Here is a 20,028-nt window from a genome sequence, read left to right on the forward strand (position 1 = left end):
TATCTCACTTGAAATGTCTCAATTGGAATTATATAGCTGATACGCATATATAACATGTATATTGTCAAACTATTACAATTTCTTGAATAAAAATAAAGTATGATTCCAAAATCGATAAAAAATTATTGTTTTCTGATACTGATGATATTGAATACTATAACTGATATACTGATATTTACCTAAAGTCTTATGCAGGCTGCTCAACAAAATGATTATTCATTGAGTCAACTTTACGTAGCTTTAATATTCGAAAAACGACAATCGAATAATTAACTATATAAAGGTATAATAGTTAATTTACAGAGCCGGATTCAGAAGGCTGAAGGCTCTGGGGCAACAAAAGATTGGAGGCCAAAATTATTTTTCACATAAATTGAACATTTTTTGGTAGTATAATCAATGCATAAATATTATAAATAGGTATGTCGATTAAAGTTTTTTTTTATAGACGCAAAGCAACAAATTCTCCATCTATTTTGTTTTATTTCAGCCATTAGATTAAAAAGATAAAACCTTAGTGGCTATTTACTCTTTGCAAGGACAGTTACAAATAGTTACCTTACCTTCGAGTAACTTTCATTATTGTAAATAATCAGTATGTAGAAATAATAAGAAATGTAAGAAAATAATTGTACAAATCAGTCGTTTTTATTACAAAATTTAAGACAGTTAGTTACAAGTTCTAAATTTCATACAGCAAATTAGCCTAAGTAATAAACCTACGCTTAAATTTGGTCTTACAAATAATTTCTTAATTTGTAATTAATTATTCACTTATCATTTACAAAACAAATGCTGACTAAAATATTAAGCCATTAAAATACTATTGAAAAATTAAGCTATAATTTTTAGTAGTAAAAGTATTCAACATTTATTTATTTATGTTTCTAACGTTATATATATATATATATATTTTGATTTAAAAATTATATAAAATCAATTAAACAATAAAGCTTTTACGTTATTTACAATATTCCGTAATTACAATATATTTATGTTACGACTTCAATGGTTTTATGTTATGTCGTATTATAAAAGATCAATTCTAATAAATGTAATAAAATATGAATATTTTAATAAAATATGAATATTTCCAGCTTAAAATTATATTTGAACGCATCGAAATTTATTTTCCAATGTTTTCCTGCAGAGTGCGTTGTGTCGCGTCTTTGTGACGTCACGCTATTGATTTTATAGGAGATCGTCTTTTGGAGACGCCATCTTAAAATAAAGTGATATAAGTTTTGGTAGTGTAGATTATAGAGAAAATCTAAAGTAATCTTCTTTTGTAAATTAACGATTGAGCTTAGATAATTTTATTAAAATATAATCAGGTGTAACGGACCAAGGTACTAGTGTATTTTTGATTAGTTATTTCTCAAAGCTATTGAATTTACTTTGTTATTTACCGTTCTTTAGCTTGTATTTTGTAGTACCGTTATTATCGAGTAAATAGCTACTTCTTGTGAAGGGTTAACAGTTATGAAAGTGCAATAATTTATAAAAGTAAATTAAGTGACATCGATCCAGCGTCTGTGTTCTGCCTACGGATGTAACACGTCAATATACTTCGGAGGGCAGGGCTCGAATTTGTTCCACCATCAGTGCTGTGAAAGTGCTCTGTTATATTGTTGGGTGCAATTTTCAGTGTTCTATATAACTATATACTCATTGTTAACGTTATAACAGTGTAGTGAAGTATTAAAACAATACAAATTGTCGAAATATTAAACAAAGATATTAGTTTTGAAGGACGAATCATTGTGATAACTAGTGTAGATTTGTGAGATTCTTTACGCTTGAATAAGTGAGTATCGTGTCGACTACTGGTTGCAGTTGGTGGTCGGTGCGAGGGTGAACTCCTGATGGTGTGTACATCGCAGCATGTCTGCACTCTCGACGCCGGGCGGCGGAGGCACTACGGCGCAGAGCAAGCCGACGTCCGGCAAGCAAAAATATCAGAAATTGGACATCAATAGTTTATACTGCGCCAACAGGGTATGCTTCGCTGTTCAATTTTATAAAGTACAGTTGATATTATTCTATATTAAATATTTTTCTTTACAATATAAACAAAACTAAACAATGATATTATCATGTTCTATTCACTTTTAATTGTAATGTTTTATACCCTTGATTAACTTATAGCATTGGCAAGTAATTTTCATGATTTAAAATATATGTAATAATTAATTAATGATAAAAATTGCCATATTTATTGACACCAACATTTATGATAACATGTACATTTTATTAGCTTCTGGTAAATATTATAAAAATATTATATTATAAAATATGATAATGTTATTAATTTATATTTTTTTCCAAATACATTTAGTTTTATTTATATTTGTACAGAAAAATGATAATTCATTGTTTGCTGAATGTGAGGTCAATGAACTGATAAATAACCTTGTTTAGACTACACATTCTAGATAATTTATAATAAGTTTTTCTCTATAATGTACTATTTTAACTATAAATTTAATAGTAATTGTCTTGACTGTATAACTTTTATAAAGTAAATTACTGTAAGTTTCTTTGTTATATTACTTATGCAATACAATAACTAAGTATATTTTTTCTATCTTCATTGATATTAAAGTGAAGTCTTACTTAAGGGTGATATATTATAATATAATTTTGTTTTTAGAACGAAAATTCAGAACCGTCCTCAGTAAAATCTCAACTTAGCCGTAAACATGGAATGCAAAGTCTTGGAAAAGTTCCTTCAGCAAGGCGCCCACCAGCCAATCTTCCTTCTTTGAAAACAGAAACGGGTCAAGATCCTAACGCAAAGTGAGGTTTTATGTAATATCTGCTGGTGTTGTTTTTACTTAACTGGGGTACTTATGTAACAAATTTCATTTTCAGTTCTGTATCTACAATAACTGCAACAGTAACTACTCAAGCATCATGCACCTCTCAGACAATAGTAAGATTTATTTTATATAACAATAAGAACTATGTGACTTTAGGGTTAATTATTTTTTTTAAATCTTAAATAAAATAAAAATAACCCATTAATGACCCACTGCTCGGCAAAGACCTCGTCTCCCTTTTGAAGAGAAGGTTTAAAGCTTCCTATAATGAGGGTTAGTGGATACATGTGACAGATTCTCGTCCACCACACAAAGGTTTCCTCATAATGTTTTTTTCACCATTGAGTGCAAGATTAATTATAAATATATTTAAGCACATGAATTCAGTTGTGTATACTCCGGGTTGAAATCAGCTTATGATAAGTTCTTGTATATATTGGATGTATAGTAGCATATTTGTTTCTCCATAATACTGTTTATTATTTCTGTTGGTTATTATATATTTTATATATTTATGGTTTATTTATATGTATTTTTTTTTAACCTATTATAAATTAAATACACAATTATATTATTAATATTAATTATTATTAGAATTCCTATATAAAGACAGATTAAAACATAGGTATCTGTCTTTACAAAGTTTTAAATATTTTCTATTGTTGCTAATAATCAATGCTTATAACTTTTAGACTACATCCTCGAGCAGCGGTGTTGTTGCGGGAACAGCATCTGGGGGATGGGTACCTCTCCCGCCACCCTCATCACCACACTTTCGCACAGAGTTTCCCTCGTTAGAGGCTGCCGCTCAACCCTCACACCGTTCTTCAGATCATTCTGTACTTCAGCCACAACTCAGACCACAAAGTGAGTATAAATATAAATTAATCTATTTTTCTTAAAATAGTTACATAAGAAAGACAAACTTATGTATTAATATATCTTTATTTTATTAAATTACTTTTAAAACATTAATTGTTTCTAATCAATTATTTCTAATATTCAAAAAACCCAAATGTTTAGCGGAAGGCAGTTGGACGTGCGGTGGCACGGCCGGCGTGCGGCAAGAAACTACATCGTCACCCGGCGCCGCGCCCGCCTCCGCGCCTGCTACACAGCAAACACCCGCTTACCGTGCCATTCTACCATCTTTCGTGCGTTTTTATTTGTTTAAATGTACTTAGAAGACTTAAAGTTTTCCCTAACAATCAATTTTTTTACACAGCTGATGAAAGGTAGCAGTGGCACTGGAATAGGCTTGGGAACATTAAGCTCACTACGTGATAATAGAAACAATAGTAGCGGCGGCGGGAACAGCAACTCTAATAATAGTAACATGGCAAGCTCTAGACAAGCGCCGCGACCGCCTGCTACACCCCGAGCTGTTGAGGTTCTAACAGCTCGCCCAATTCTACGTGAGGAACAAATATCTTCGCTTGACGATATCTCTCGTGATGCAGGATGGGCACAACATGATGATATAGATTATGAGTAAGTACAATTTTGTTGCAGCAACATCCAATTCTTCAACTGTTTTGGGAGATTTTTTTAATGTAGTTTAATTCATTTTATCATCTGTTGAAAAAAATAAAGACTGAGTAATTCATAAACAAACAATTTAATTTTGTTTTTAGTCAAAAACTGGATTTCTCTGATGGTGAGTCATCAACTCCAGCCACAAAAGTCAACACCAAAACTAATAACCGAACCAGTATTGACCATGATTGCATGGATAACAAAATACAGGATCCCGGCGATGAAGACCAATTATGGGCGGAGCGAAGGCAAAAACAGAGTAATGAAGTTGCTCAAGCAGTAGCTCGTGCACGCCAACGTAAGGAAGAAGAACAGCGACGACAAATGCGCGACCCACAAGCGACTCAACAACCATCGAAGGATATACGTGACAAAGGAGACAGAGGCGATCGAGATCGCAATGACATTAGAGATAAAGACTTAGAGGTCAGAGAGAAGGATAGAGCTGATAACAGAGAAAAAGATCGATCAGATAATAAAGATAAAGATCGTAATGATTTACGTGAACGCGACTGCAGAGACAAAGATCGATTAGACAGAGACCGAGATCGGGTTGATAATCGTGATCGGTTTGATCGGGAAAGGGATCGTGATCGTGAAAGAGACAGGCTAGTTGATAATAAGGATAGAGCGAGATTAGAAAACAGGGATCGTCCAGATGGTGATAAAGAAAGAGATTTACGAGATCGTGATCGTAACGACAACCGCGATCGTAATGATAATAGAGATCGCATGGACCGTGATAGATATGATAGAGAAAGAGAACGTAGTGACAGGGATCGTGTTGATCGGGACCGCGACTTTAGAGACAGAGATAGAGAATATACACGAGATCGTGAGCGTGAGCGTGATCGTGATCGCGATCGCGAGCGTGAACGTGATCGCGATCGTGAGCGTGAACGTGATCGCGAGCGCGAACGTGACCGCGATCAAACAAATGCGCCTTTTTCTAAAACTTTTCAGGCAAATATGCCTCCGCGCTTTTTAAGACAGCAACAAAGCAGACAGCATAAGGAGGAGGACCAACACAAAGCTTGGTCATTTACAGGAAAACCAGCACAGAGACGTCAAGAACCACCACCATATAATGCTCCTAGACACACATCGCACAATGGCCGTCGTTCGTATTCTAGGTACGATTTAAGTTACAATTATTATTTGTTACTTTTGATAAATGCTGATTGTAATAATGCCCATTTTTTTTTTTTTTTTTCAGAGATTACTCTGATCGTGAAGACGAAATAAGAAGAGATAAGGATGGGCCAGGCCCTCAGTGGAGGTCGGAAATGCAAGACTATGATAGATCTGGCCGTGAATTAGATAGGTCTAATTCAAAAGATTCTTACAAAGATTTTAATGATTATAAAGACAGAAGAAATGATTCTGACAGAAAATCTATAGATGCAACTATTGAACAAAGCAGTAGAACTGCTGCTGATAAACTAACAGAAGTCTTTGAAAGAAAAAGCATTGGATTAGCAGAACCATTTGCTTCAGTAGACTCAACAGTGCAACCAGTTCCTGAGAGACGAGCTACACCATCATCAAATTCACCACAATGTGAAACATTCGAAAAAGACTTCAGCAAAGCATCATGGGCTGATGTTGCACAAGAAGAACAAAATAACTCAATTGTTGCAAAACCATTGGAAAAAGATGTAACATTGCACAACAAAATTGAACCTACAAGTACTGAAGCTATGGATGTAATGATAACACCTCAACAAAACATAAATAATTCCAATAGTTTTATGCACTCAAATCTCACCACTCAAAATCAGACTATCAGTTATAATAGTCACATGTCAAGCACTCAAGTTCTATCTCCTCAAATCCAACAAACTCAAACTCACACTGTAAATACACAAATAAATATTCAAACTGCAATTCCCATTTCTTCAAGTAATCAATCTCAATCCTCTATATTTACTGATTCTCATACTATTTCTAAGTGTACTTCAAACCAATCTCCTTCCAAACCAAATAATTCAGGTGAAAATATCTCTAGTAGCATACCAAAACAATCTTTACCGGAGCAATTATCTCTAACTAGTGTTGTTAAATCTTCAATTCCTGGTCAAAAATCGGAAAAAGATGTTTCGGAGACGGAATCCATAGCTTCGAAATCTAGTACTGATCCATCTGGTATAATCGGAAATAAATTAGTGGATTCACATTCTAACGAAAATATTCAAGATTGTCAAAAGCGTCAATTAGAGGATAAAAAGAATGAGAAATATAACAATGAACTTTTGAATAAAATACCGTTAAAGGAGCCCGTCGAAAGAAAATCTAGTGGGTCTGGGTCTGAAAAGAAAGGCAGAGGATTTGGTAGTAGTGGTTATAATGTTTATAATAGGGGTTGGGGATCAAGAGAATCTCGAGGACGACGTTCACATCGAAGTTCTCGTTCCAATAACAGAGCGAGTGAATCTGACGGTTCGACAGACGGTAATAATGTAGAACGTAAAGAACGAAGAAGAGCTCCGCGTAGTCCACGTGGTCCTAAGAAACAAGAAAGACCAGATGACACTAATCACGTACCCCATGAGCAAGGTCCACAAATAACTGATGGGTTAGAAAATAGAGAACCATTTGCACCGCGTGGACAGCCTTCTCGTCGAGGTAGAGGTGGTTTTCAAGGTACCAATAGGCCACCAGCACCTGCTAAACGTGTAACTGGCTATGGACCACCTAATACAAAGAGTCCATTTAGCCAAGCTAATAGGGCCGTAAAGGATAATGAGGATGTGAAAGAGACTCTGCTTGATGATAAAGAAAAGACTAATCCCAAAAGCCGTACTAGTTCATCTGTTGCTAAGGCACGTGATCGTCGTTCAAAAGGTATGGGAGGGCCAATGAGTGGCGAGGACGAAAACTGGGAAACTACGTCAGAACATTCCGAAAGCGGTGGTACTGGTATGCATCGTCGTCCTAATGGAGGAAGACAATCTGCTCAATCACAAAAGGGGCAAATAGGTAATCGTAACCAAAACTCCATCAATCGTCAAAACAATAGCCGTGGCCAACAGGCAGCTAAAAAGGAAGGAGAGAATAAGAATACTGAAATAATAGAGGCTATTAGTGATCTTAAGATATCAACTGCTAATGAAACCGTTGATGATGGTTTCCAAGAAGTCCGTAATAAAAAAAATTCTAAGGAATCGAGAAGTTCTAATGGAAAAGATGAAAAACAACCCAGATCTCGTTCTAATCAGGGTGGTGGTCGGAATGGTTCCACTTCAAGAAATTCCAATGATAAATCAAACTCACGAGGATCAGCTCCAGTAACTGCCAAATCAAGTACACAATACGATCGACCTCGCCAAGCTAACTTAGCTCCGCGATTTGTTAAACAAAGACAAAAACAACAAATGGGCCTTTCGACCTTCGGTCCAGACACCGGCGCCGCTCCTCCACCTCCACCAGTTAATGCATGGGATAAACCAATTTCACAAACTTTACGCGGTAATGTTGAAGAACCTCCAGAAATCGTAGATACTAAATCGTGCCAATCGAGTCAGCGAAGTACACCAGGCGATGTCGCAATGGATAATAATAAGACTCCTGCGGCACCATGCGCTGTTTCTGATAAAACAGGTGTTCTTGATGGAAGTACACCTCCTGTAGAAACCATTATATTTGAGAATACTAATTATAAGACTGCTCCTCCAGCAGAAGCCTTGAAACAAAAATATCAACCTAGTGCAGCCACTGCTAAACCCCAAGGGGAAGAAGCTCAGACAGAAATTGAACCGAGACCTTTACCCTTTAATGGAGACGTTAGATCACGAACGAGATCCATTCAAGAGCTTATGGCGGAATCTGGACGACCGGTATCGGAGGCAGAAGGTTCATTGGGATTACAGATGTCTTTTGATACATCTCAAAAGACAGAAGATTCGTCAGATATGAAACTTGATTTTGCTTTTGATTCAGATCTTGGTCAGCTAACAGAAGATAAGGCGGCAAAGACTCTTGGATTACCGCGAGGGGTGCACATGAGTACTTCAAATACTATTTCACCACTAGCAGCAGATCTCAATTTAAAGATTGCTAGTGTTAAAAAAGTTTGGGAAATGCCTGCAGTGGCAGAAGGTACTGAGGAGCTACAATTTCCTGTTTTTGAAGAAAGTAATACTGAAACTGGTGCTCCTCCTAATGTATGTAAAGTAAAGCCCACCCAGCAACTACAATCACCTCCACCTCAGCATTACAATCATGTTAGCTATCAAGGAGGTTATGGCGGCCTTTCAGTTCCTTCACCTCCAGCTGTTTTATATAATTCATCTCAACAAATATTGGGATCGTCACAACAACTACAACAACAAGGGGGCTTGTATGGTGCCTTCTTGGATCAGACTCGCGGTCAATTTGGTGGATTTCCTGGAACTCCGTATGGTGCTGGCTCAGCTACACCATATAATTACCAACCTCCAGATATGTTCCAGAGTCTCCCAAGTCAATACCGCATGGTGAGTTTTCTATTCTATTACAGGATTTATATTTATTGATTTATTGAAAGTAATTACCAGGGCAATATACCCTGTACAAGTTAGCTTCATCTTTTTGACAGATGGGCTAGTGATGGGAAACAGAAAATAGCTAGTAGTCCAAAAAAAACGTTTTAAAATACTTGTAACTGTGACGAGATGTTGTGGGTGTATTGTATGTGAAATATCTTCATTGCATTAGACATAAATTATTGCGTAATTCAAATTAGAATTCCATTATTTTTTTTACCTTATTTTTCTAAAAAGAGTTATATCAGCTAAAGAGACCTCAACCCCAATCAAAAGGATCCCCGTTCGTAACAGTAACTTAAGAATGATCTTAATAATGATTTTTTGTAATCGGTATTTGTAACAGTTACTGCCTATGATTCGTGTCCCTATCATCCGACTGATGTAACATTGTACAAGCGTCTATTATTTCCAGTGTTCCTATTTAAATTTTACTTTGAAGCAAAAAAACAAAAAACACAAACAACATTATTATTTTTTATTGCTCAATATATAATGGATGCTATTCTTAATTTTAGGCAGCAGCTGCTGGAGGCGGCGCAGCCTATGGACAGTCAGGGCAACTGGGAAACAGCCCTAGCACTGTTTTAATTTCAAGTACTTCAAATTCACTTATGTCTGCTACTGTTAAACCCTCGTCTCAACAAATCGGTGCCATTGGTGCGTAAAATGCTAAAATTACGTTGATTAATAAAAAATAAAAATATCAAAGTAATTAACAGAAATAATTATTTAATTGACAGAATGTATTTTTAAATCAGGCAGCAAAGGCGGCGGTGTTGGTGGAGTCGGTGGTGTAGGTGGCGTGAACACGTTCCAACAACAATACTTGGGTTATTCGGGCCCGGTGGGTGAGGCACCATACTCACTACCCGGCCTTATGCCGCGGCCTGCACCGCCAGCATCTTCGTACTACTCGCCCTACCAGCCACCTACGGCTCCAGCACCGAATTATCCGCTGCAATTCACGCAGCCCGCGCAGTCTAGTGCTTTCAGTTCACAGTTCCTCTCGTCTCAGCTGCATGTCGCAGCAGCAGCTGCTGTCCAGCAGATGCAGGTAATAATGTTTTTTTGTTTGATAATGATATTAAATGTATCGTTAAATCATAGAAACCTATTTGTTAACATATCAAAAATCTAACTACCACAGCAACAATATCGAGCTCCACCGCTGCAACAGCAATATGCGCCTCCTCAACCGCGGCCGCCACCACAACAACAGCTCAAGAGCCCACTTCATGAACATGCAAATGGATTCGCACCTCTTTGTGATTCTGCTTCGCCCACGCCCAAAGGCGCCTCGAAGCCACAAAAACCACCACACTCGCCGCCGCAGCACAAGTATCACGCGCCACCACCTCATCAGCAACATCCGGCTCACCCACCACCTTCGCACACTCCTCATCAACATCACCAGCAACATCAACAACATCAGGTATGTTACGCAAAAATATACACCATTTTTTTTTGCAAACATAATAAAGACATCCCGTATTTATGAAAATTTCTTTTACAGCAATTAGTAGGCAGTGGAAACAATGGTCGGGGTGGTAACGTAACAGGCGGCGGAAATGGTAATGGAATGAATCGTGGTATGGTTGGGCAACGCTATCCGGCGCCTATCCAGCGACCCCATGCGCCCGCCATGCCGATGTATCGTGCACCGCCCGCGCCTCGCACTCACAATACGCCCCGTCCCAATCTCTACTACCATCACCACCAACGCAGTGAGTAAGAACCGACTGTTATGCATTGTAATATTATCTTCTTACATTTTACAATGACAACCTTCATCTGCTAGACGGTGGAAATGGCCCGGAACGAGTGACCGAAGTTGGAGAGGTAGCGCCGAACGTGGAGGAGGCAGGCGATAACACGCCCACTGGCGAAGCGCCCCCACCTGCCGAGGTGAAAGCCGAGTGAGCCAAGGCCTCGTCGCGCACCTCACGCCTCCCCCCCGCCCCCTGCGCGGCCCTCGAGCACGCCGACGTTCGACAGACGTTCGCCTCCGCCGACGTCGCCTGACTTAGGTTCTCGGTATTTTAAGTCGTAAATTATGGAAGTGATTTTAATATTGTTTAAGATTCGTACGGAATCGATGCGCCGTCCGTCTCGGCCGACCCGAGAACGGTGCGCCGCCGCCACGGTGTGCGAATGGTGTTTCGTTTGTTTGTATGTAAATATATTGATCGGACTGACATCCGGCTGTCTATTTGACTGTTATATTTTAAGTATATATGTATAAAAGCGAAAGGTCGGCGGCCTCGCTGAGTACGACCAATGCACTGCGGGGACTGTGCGTCTTTACTAACCGATGCTGCCTCGAGACATCTCACTAGTAAATATGTAGCCACGGTTTTTGCATAACGAATGTCGATGCAATATAAATAAATAATAATGTAATTTGGAGCGAAGATCGCCGAGTGGCGCTCGGCTTCTGCTGACGGGTGCGCGTTAGCGCTCCATGTATCATAATCAATTATTATATGCGAATAAAATTATTATGACCGAAAAACGTTCTCTCATTTATTTCTCTTTTAACAACCTGAATTTAATATGGATATTGTATTTTTCAAAGTTAAACAAAACCGCCGTTTACTGCCCGTGGTAAAAAATCCCGTTAAATTACCAATGAATCCAGTTTAATTATAATCCACTGGAGGTTTTTTACCTGTCTTTCACTTTTTCATACATTGTCCAACCACTTTTTGGTTACCTTAAAAAGTAACTGTTGTAGATTGGTTAAGAAGTTAACTCTAAAATGCGTAAGAAAAAATATATAACAACCTTATCTTATTTAATTAAGACTTCTTAAATACGTTTTAATAGTATAAATGTATCTGCTTTTTTTTAAACACGAAATTGTCATGTATCTTAAATATAGTTAAATTTTAAGGTATTTGCTGCAAATTAAGAAATCTAAAATAATCCTCTTATATTTTTAAAAGCGATTCATTGAAAGAACATCTTTTACGTCTACTAAAATACAAATAAAATAATCCTAAATATTTTGAAAAGAAGCTAATGATTTTACACGGGAAATTTTACAGTCAAATAAATTATTAATATTTACTGTATTTGTATAGTAAATAATTGATGCGACAAGAAAGTGAATAATTATTTCTACAGTACTATTTGCCATAAGTTCCTGCAAAATTGAATTTAAAGTTAACAATGGCATATGTATATTTTTCCAACCGCCAACAAAAAACAATAACCATATTCACCAGCAAAACTTTAACGGAAAAATCTGTAATCAAAATTATTATTACTATTTCCGTCTACCAAAGAGTAACTGGTTGGAAAAGGTTTCTTAAGTTCAAAATATTTTTTTATTGATTTTATTATTTATTAAATCAATTGTTTGTCAGCTGCGATCAAAAATTTTTTTTTGTTTATATATTTTTTTCGCGGCCGATGTTCATTTAAGGATGTGTATAAAGTCAAATCACGTAGTACATCCATTTAATTTTAAAACTCATGAATATATAAAAAATATCATGAGAACTATTTCTTTTTAATTATAATGCTTTTTTATTCAAACATTTCGTAAGAAATATTAGTTATATTAATATACATAATAGATGTGGCCTAGGTGGTAAGTCTTATATATTAATAGCGTAAGCCGATTTTTGGCCCAGTGATTATGGGACGATAGTTGCACACAAAAAAATGGTTATAGTCTCATTTTGAAGAGCTTCAGCCGCAGATGTGCAGAAAAATAAAGAGGATTATGATTTAACAAAGAATTAATTTTATAGAGCGGAAAAAAGTTACTGGCCACGTAGAGAGCGGCGCTATCTATGGCTGTATAAAAAAAAACAAATGTAAATCGTGCCAATAGACATCGTCAGTTTACAATTAAATTAAATAAAAAAACCTGTAAGATTTGAAAATTTGTAAAAACGTGTTGAATAAACGAGAAGTTTCGCGTGCGACCCACTAGTGTACATTACCGACACGCATACACGCCGTTGCCAGATAGTCGAAATGTAAAAGGATAGTGCGGTACGATCGATTTTATCAATTTGAAAACGAAACATTTCCATGGGATGAACGTTAACACCCATATTTTATCGGTTTAAAAAATCGTGAATCGCACAAGCTAATGTAAAAAAAGTTGTTTGTTAATTAATTGCTGCAAGTTATTTGTACGGTGCATTTATATCAGTTGTGTGTATCACTCTTGAAATTAATAATGTTATTCTTTATTGGTTAAGCAATAATGTAAGATAATGTTATAACAATGTTCCCGGTACCAGCTTAAGTTTCCCGCCAATGTTTTCTTTTTTTTTAATAATGCCCGCTTCAAAAATCTTATCGACAACACTCACGAAAATATCAGTTTCAACTTCCGTCACTGTCAAACTTTAAAAAAACTAACGAATTATGTAATATTCAGAAGGGTTCAATTCCTTCTGATGAAATTAACGTTGAATAAATGGTGACTCAAGTCTTTCATTTCGCTTCATGATCGGATCGGAGGGCACTTTTCATTGGTATCGATTCAGAAACGCTTACTCTATTATATATTTTAAATGCAGGCAAAACTGTTAGACTTAAAAATGTAGGATGTGTATAACATCCTTAACATAGAACAACGAAACTGAGCACTCCAACTAATCATTACCCAGGCAGTGCAGCGCCATCTAGTAGCGATTGTTTTGCTTTCAGTGATAAAATATAGAAGCCGCCTAACAATGTCCGTACTAACTTTTATTCTACAAAAAAGTGCTATCTATATAAAGGTCTATTTATAGTTTTGGAGCTCGGGACTCTTCGGGGTGTTTTCAATAAAGTGGGTATACTTATAGTTGTTTCACAATATGCTTACAATAATGTTATATATATTCACAATAATATAAATCTTTTTGAATGAAACGGTGACAATCATTCTATTGATACGAGGAGGAAAGATAAACTATATATAAATAACACCTAGTTTCCTATGGGGCACGGTTTTCATTTCTATAAAAAGATTTCAACGGTAATCTTCAACTTAGCCTATTAATAAATTTAAAGCTCATGTCAAAAAACCATTGATAAATAAGGCATATTGCCCAGTACAAGATTATATTCATAATAAAAAGCGTGTACTTAATTTTTGTTGACTAGGCAGAATATATATTAATTTAATTGTACCTTAATTACATACTCTGAAATTGGAATGATGGAAAAGAGTAACTACAGAGTATCTTGCCAATAATTCTTCTCGGTAGAATCGACTTTCCGAACCGGTAGTAGCTTTACTGTAACATGACGATTCAAAAGTGATTTTATGAGCCTACTTTTATAAAGAATATTTTGATTTTAAATGACAATCCGACATATTATATTATAAAGTTGTCCGTCCCGATCTCGTACGGGTAAAAAATATACAAAGTTAAGTTATTTTCAGGAGAGTCCCTAGAGAGTATTGAATAAAACTATAAACGGAAGATGAATTCACTGATGTCATTGGCCACTGGTTAAACAACGTCGTTTAATAAAGTTAACCAGTTCAATTCAATTTAAGTTAATAAACAATATATATATATATATTAAATTAAATCACTCATTTTCTTTTCTACGAATATTAGTTCATATAAAATAATTTACAATTAGTACAAGGCGGACTTATTTGAGTTTGCCATGTGTACCCTATGATTAAAATCTCAGTTACTCTATTTTTAAATTCTACTTATAATAAAGAGTATCGGCATGGCGATTCTGGCTCTCCGACGTTGGGTAAAAGCCAGCCCAAGGCGGTAGCAGCGTTGACGAGTTCTTACCTACCTGGACTAAGTGTTGCCCGAAGCTCCATCTTCCGTCCAGAATTAAATATCTACGTTAAATATTCAAAGATCCACACTTTAACTACACTCTTATAAAACACATTTAAATATTATAGATTCCAAATTTTTCTTTGTTCGACCTTCGACCGTGGAGAAGCCAAATGAAGTTTTTTTTTTCACAGAGATAAAGACTGGCATTATATGAAGGCTAAGTATTATCACGGCATTTTATATTGCAACAACGAAATAGCTTCGAAGGTTAGCATAAATTGAATGAAATAAACAGACCAGAACGTTGACAGCGGTTTAAAATAATCAAATATCGTGGACTTATTACCGCAGCAATCACTACTACTGCAACTAGCTTCCACTCGTGACAAATCTTAGTGGGTATGGTCATTCGAGTTCTATGATTATAAATAAATCGGACGGATTGTATCTTTATTTTAAATTAGTTATAATATATGTAGCGTTATCCTAAAGAAAAATGCCGGAAAACAAAACAGTATTAAAATAACCAATCGAGCAGTATCGACATCGGTTCGTCATCTAAATTTTCTAACCGCGTATGTTGTGGAGCTGTCTCCCTGTCAGGGACGACTAATGAAGATATCAGTGAAGTTTTGAGTCTAGTGATTTCTAAATATTCTGTAGTATTCGTTACATTTAGATCACCATTATTTAATGTTAGCTTTATATTTTTAGTGAGGCAAACGCATTATGATTATTGAGCTATATAAATTCCCTTTAAATATTATAATCTATAAAAAATAACTCAACGAAATACAAGTAGTTGCAACAAGTACTACAACAACTACAGGTTTCATAGAATGTACTTAATGATCATTTGCAATATTAGATTACTACGGTTGCGTGCTTTTCATAACGTAAGCAGATATTAAATGAGCTCCTTATTACGAGAATTGCAAAGCATTTTATCTATTTACTAGGATAAAAATTATGAAAACAAACATTATTAGGTTACTATAAAGCTACGGGCCATAGTAATTATAGCAAGACGACGTTTTAATAGATCAACCCCTTGCTTTACACGACAAACAGATACGAATGAGTTTCAATTAAGGAATCGTTATCACGATATTTTCCGGAGGCAATGAAAATTTTGCCATAGAAATAAAATGTAATGTGTACTTTAACCTACATGCTAGAAATGAATATGATTATGCTGAGAATAACTACTGTTGTACTTTCTGATTCTTATAATCTCGACAGAACCCAATATTATCATCAATGGTAATACGACATGATAATAAATGTATAAATTTTAAATAAGTATTTTTTTTAATGAAATTAACGTAATTTAAAAACGAATAAACATAAATTTAAATATAAATCTTATACATATATACAGGTCATGTATTAATATAGCATTAACCATGGTAGCTTCATAGCTTTTATTAATTCGGAAGTTCTTTGGCGCCTCAACGGCGTCCCCATGTTCAATTTGAGTAATCGTGGCGACGAGCCAACGGGGGTGGGGGTGTTATACGCACCATCACAACATATCGTTTCATGTTTTCCTATTACTGTGTGACATCAATGCTAGCATAAGTAAACCTGTATTTCAGCTAACTTAGTTATTGAATGACAAAATATATTCAATTATATACTAAATTCATAAAAATAATCGCCAAATTTCACGAAAATCCTAGTCTTATTTATTTCCAATTATTTCTATGTATCTAAATAAAAAGTGTATTCGATTCTATGATAAAATTTCACAGAACATTTTACATATGCGTTTAACTTAATTTAAAACAGACTTTTCTATTTTACAAAGAAATAAGACTATACCTACTCCATATATTCGTTAATGCTGTATATACGGGTTTTTTTTTAGCATTAGCAGCCTGTAAATTTCAGACTGCTGGGCTAAAGGCCTCCTCTCCCTTTGAGGAGAAGGTTTGGAGCATATTCCACCACGCTGCTCCAATGCGGGTTGGCGGAATACACATGTGGCAGAATTTTGTTGAAATTAGACACAAGCAGATTTCCTCACGATGTTTTCCTTCATCGCCGACCACGATATGAATTTTAAACACAAATTAAGCACATGAAAATTCAGTAGTGCCTGCCTGGGTTTGAACCCGAAATCATCGGTTAAGATGCACGCGTTCTAACCACTGGGCCATCTCGGACCATATACGGGATACATAAACATAATTGTAAAAACTATTACGTATACATTATTTTACTGAAAAAAAAATTGGTACCTACCTAACTACTGAGTTTCTTGCCGGTTCTTCTAGGTAGAAACTACGTATGTATCAGCTTTGTATGTCTTATGTATGTCGTAAAATTTAAATTAACCTTGTGAAATGATTATTTAAAAGTGCTAGTAATTTAATTTGATACCTATTTATAGGCAAAATATGTTTTTTTTTTTATTTAATAACATAAGTAAACAAATGTTTTAAAATTAAATGAATTCTTATTAAATTACTTATAAACATCGATAGTTAGATACATAAGGGAAGCTAAGTGAAGCGTGATAAAAAATGTACAAGTAAACCCTTTTATTCTTACATAGATATAATAACTTTGACTTAATAACGATGACAAAAAACGAACATTGTGATAATTGCGTGTACTCGTATTGTGTAAATTCAAACTTAGCATCAATGAAGCCAAACTTGCATTATAATATTCGCTGAATATACTTGGTTACAAAGTCGCAATATCTGCCCGGTAGCCTATAGATCTGGAAGATACAATTACTGGCTAACCTTGACTTGACAGATAAACAGGTTCGGTTGGTAATATGCTATTGATTCCTTAGTTACCTAATTATAAAGCAGAGTCACTTATATGTAGGTATGTGTTTTAATATTTCATTTTCATTTCATTATTAACCAATACTGCCTTAATTAACTTTGAGTTACAATGGTATCAGTAAACTGTTGGTTCCAAGCCAGTGAATTCATAAGAAACAATCACTCTATTTAAAAAATAATACCCATTTTTTCGATAGACTATTCTGTATTATACTATTTTGTAGTATTAAACGATATTAAAACAATAATTCAGGGATCAATTACATTTATGAAGTTGCTTACCAATAATAAAAATATTGGAATTAAAAATTATTGTTTATAAACATTTTAAAGAAACATGTATTTTAGTAACGTATCAACTATACTTACATTTCGCAATTGTCAATGTCGGCGCCGTGGCTTAGTTGGTTAAAGCGCCTGTCTAGTAAACAGGAGATCGTGAGTTCGAATCTCGCCGGGGCCTTCAATATAAAAAATGACTCTCTATCTTTTATAATATTTTAAGCGATAATTTTCTTTTATATTAAATTGTAATAGTTTCAATCATGTACGACATTTTAAAACATTCTGTCAATTTAATTCCCAGAATATTCAATTCGAGAATAAAACTAACAATACATACTTATATCAATTATTGTATCGATATCTATCGATAATATTCAGAGAATAATCTATTCATTTTAAGTATGGTTTCACCATTGGAGTTGTAAATAGACAATAGGAAACATTTTCATATTGTAAAACATATGTTATTATATTAGTAGTTTTTTTTTTTAAATTAAAACTTTGCTCACTTATATATTATAATAGATACTATATATACGAGAGGGTAGAATTTAAATAATCGAACTAAGTTGTACCATAATTAGTTTTAAACTAAATGCTTTTAGACAGGTGCTCGTCGAAATGAATGAAGCTTGGGTCAACAGCCAGACGTGAGACAGGGATGCTGTTCGCTTTGTTCATCCGACGCGCCATCCTCGTACGTTTACCCCAATAAGTCCTTTTATCGGTTATCAACTTCCACATTTATTTTTCGTTTTAAAAATAAGTATGTTAAACGAAGAGAAGTAAAAACTATGTGATTAAATTACATGAATGTGTTCAAATTCATAAGGATTTTTCTAAATTTAAATTGCTAATACTTTTTAAAAAAAACACATAGCACGTCACCTTTGCATGTACTTATTTTTACATATAAATTCATTGAGCGGAGAGAAAAAGTTTAATCATCAAAATTTAATCTGTAAAGCCTAATCCAACCACAAATGGACAAACGCCAAATAAACAACATTTTGACATCGAAATGCCGCGATATCATTGATATGATTTTCAATAATCTATGATATTAATTATTTATCGATTTGGGAAATAATGTCATTTGAACGTCGAAACTGTTATCGGAACTTTCCAAGTAAAATTGAAGTAGGTATAAATAGTTAAGTGGAATTGTGTTGTATTATAAACAAAGATATATTAATCAAGAACTGTATAAGATGTTTAAACGTAAGGCGACGACGCCGCACCCCTCTACGTTCATTACTATGAGCGAGAAACAACCTTGAAACCTTCGCCTTAAAGGCCTCCTGCCTTTGCCCAGCAGTGAGTTAAGTTAAGGCTGTTACTTAAAATCAGTTTCATAGTCCTTGTTTTATTAAGTGAAAAATTACAAAGTAGATCGTCTCAGTTAATAAGCGTAATATTTGTAGATATGCTTCTGCCTGATGTATATTAAAGACCACGATTAAGGTAAATTATAATGCGATATGCAATCCCTAATTAAAATTTTACTATGATAAGTGTCCCTTCCTTAGTTAATCATTATTAATAATATGCATGGATAGTTATTAATTCTCATATTGCAAATGGTTGATATAAATCGATAACTTTGCTTGAATTAATTTAATAAACTGTACATTAACTAGTCGCTATCACTTTGCATAATTTCTGATTTTGTCGCTGCAATGCATTATTGTGTACAACCATAATCAGGTATGTGTTTAATAAGAAGTTGCATGAACTTTTATTATAGATATATAATTCCCAAACACATTTTTATCACAAATTTATGGACATGTCTACAACCTATTCCAACTACGAGACGAATAAAGACTAAATACAATTATGCCATTTATCTAATTGAAGTGATATCATTGGTCGAGTTCTTAAATAGTGTATGTATACTAATGCCGAAGTTGTTGATGGTATTTCGAAAATAAAATAAAAGTGAATATGAGCAGATAAGTGTTATAGTGTTGTATTATAAAATTTATGAATTAAGTTATTTTGATCAAGAACTAAAATAAAAGTGACACACTCATATTTGCATGGAATATGTAAATCTAAGATTTGTATATTTTGAATATTTCTTCGATTGGAATAGGCCATACATACGTACCTACATATCTAATTTTATTGTTAAAATAAAATTGGTTAAATAAAGAAAATAACGTAGTAAGACTCGTATGCCGTGACGTTTTATTTTAATGAACTTAGATAAAATTTAATTGTAAAATTAAGTTACATACATTTAATCTTTATTGCTTCAACTGTGTACAAATAATTTTATCTTATATAT

At 34.8% G+C, this 20,028-nt stretch overlaps 1 protein-coding gene and 1 non-coding gene across 3 annotated transcripts; both read left to right on the forward strand.

Moving 5' to 3' along the window:
* Positions 1 to 1,151: 1,151 nt before the first annotated feature.
* On the forward strand, positions 1,152 to 11,396 carry Nocte (no circadian temperature entrainment). Of its 2 annotated transcripts, none has more exons than XM_026628996.2 (14): positions 1,152 to 1,349; positions 1,837 to 1,998; positions 2,654 to 2,799; positions 2,875 to 2,935; positions 3,515 to 3,689; positions 3,846 to 3,976; positions 4,048 to 4,313; positions 4,457 to 5,491; positions 5,575 to 8,833; positions 9,400 to 9,541; positions 9,625 to 9,938; positions 10,032 to 10,316; positions 10,398 to 10,608; positions 10,683 to 11,396. In XM_026628996.2, exons 2-14 carry the CDS (start codon positions 1,885 to 1,887, stop codon positions 10,802 to 10,804), a joined length of 6,261 nt encoding a protein of 2,086 aa, XP_026484781.2. In that variant the 5' UTR covers positions 1,152 to 1,349; positions 1,837 to 1,884; the 3' UTR covers positions 10,805 to 11,396. The 2 variants fall into 2 exon arrangements, with proteins under 2 accessions (XP_026484781.2, XP_064076984.1); XM_064220914.1 differs by having other exon boundaries at positions 9,643 to 9,938.
* Positions 11,397 to 17,839: 6,443 nt separating this feature from the next.
* Trnat-agu (transfer RNA threonine (anticodon AGU)) lies at positions 17,840 to 17,913 on the forward strand. Its single transcript has one exon. It is a non-coding gene; the product is annotated as a tRNA-Thr (tRNA).
* Positions 17,914 to 20,028: the final 2,115 nt, after the last annotated feature.

This window comes from Vanessa tameamea, chromosome 5, assembly GCF_037043105.1.
Source record: "Vanessa tameamea isolate UH-Manoa-2023 chromosome 5, ilVanTame1 primary haplotype, whole genome shotgun sequence".
In the NCBI taxonomy this organism is placed as follows: domain Eukaryota; kingdom Metazoa; phylum Arthropoda; class Insecta; order Lepidoptera; family Nymphalidae; genus Vanessa; species Vanessa tameamea.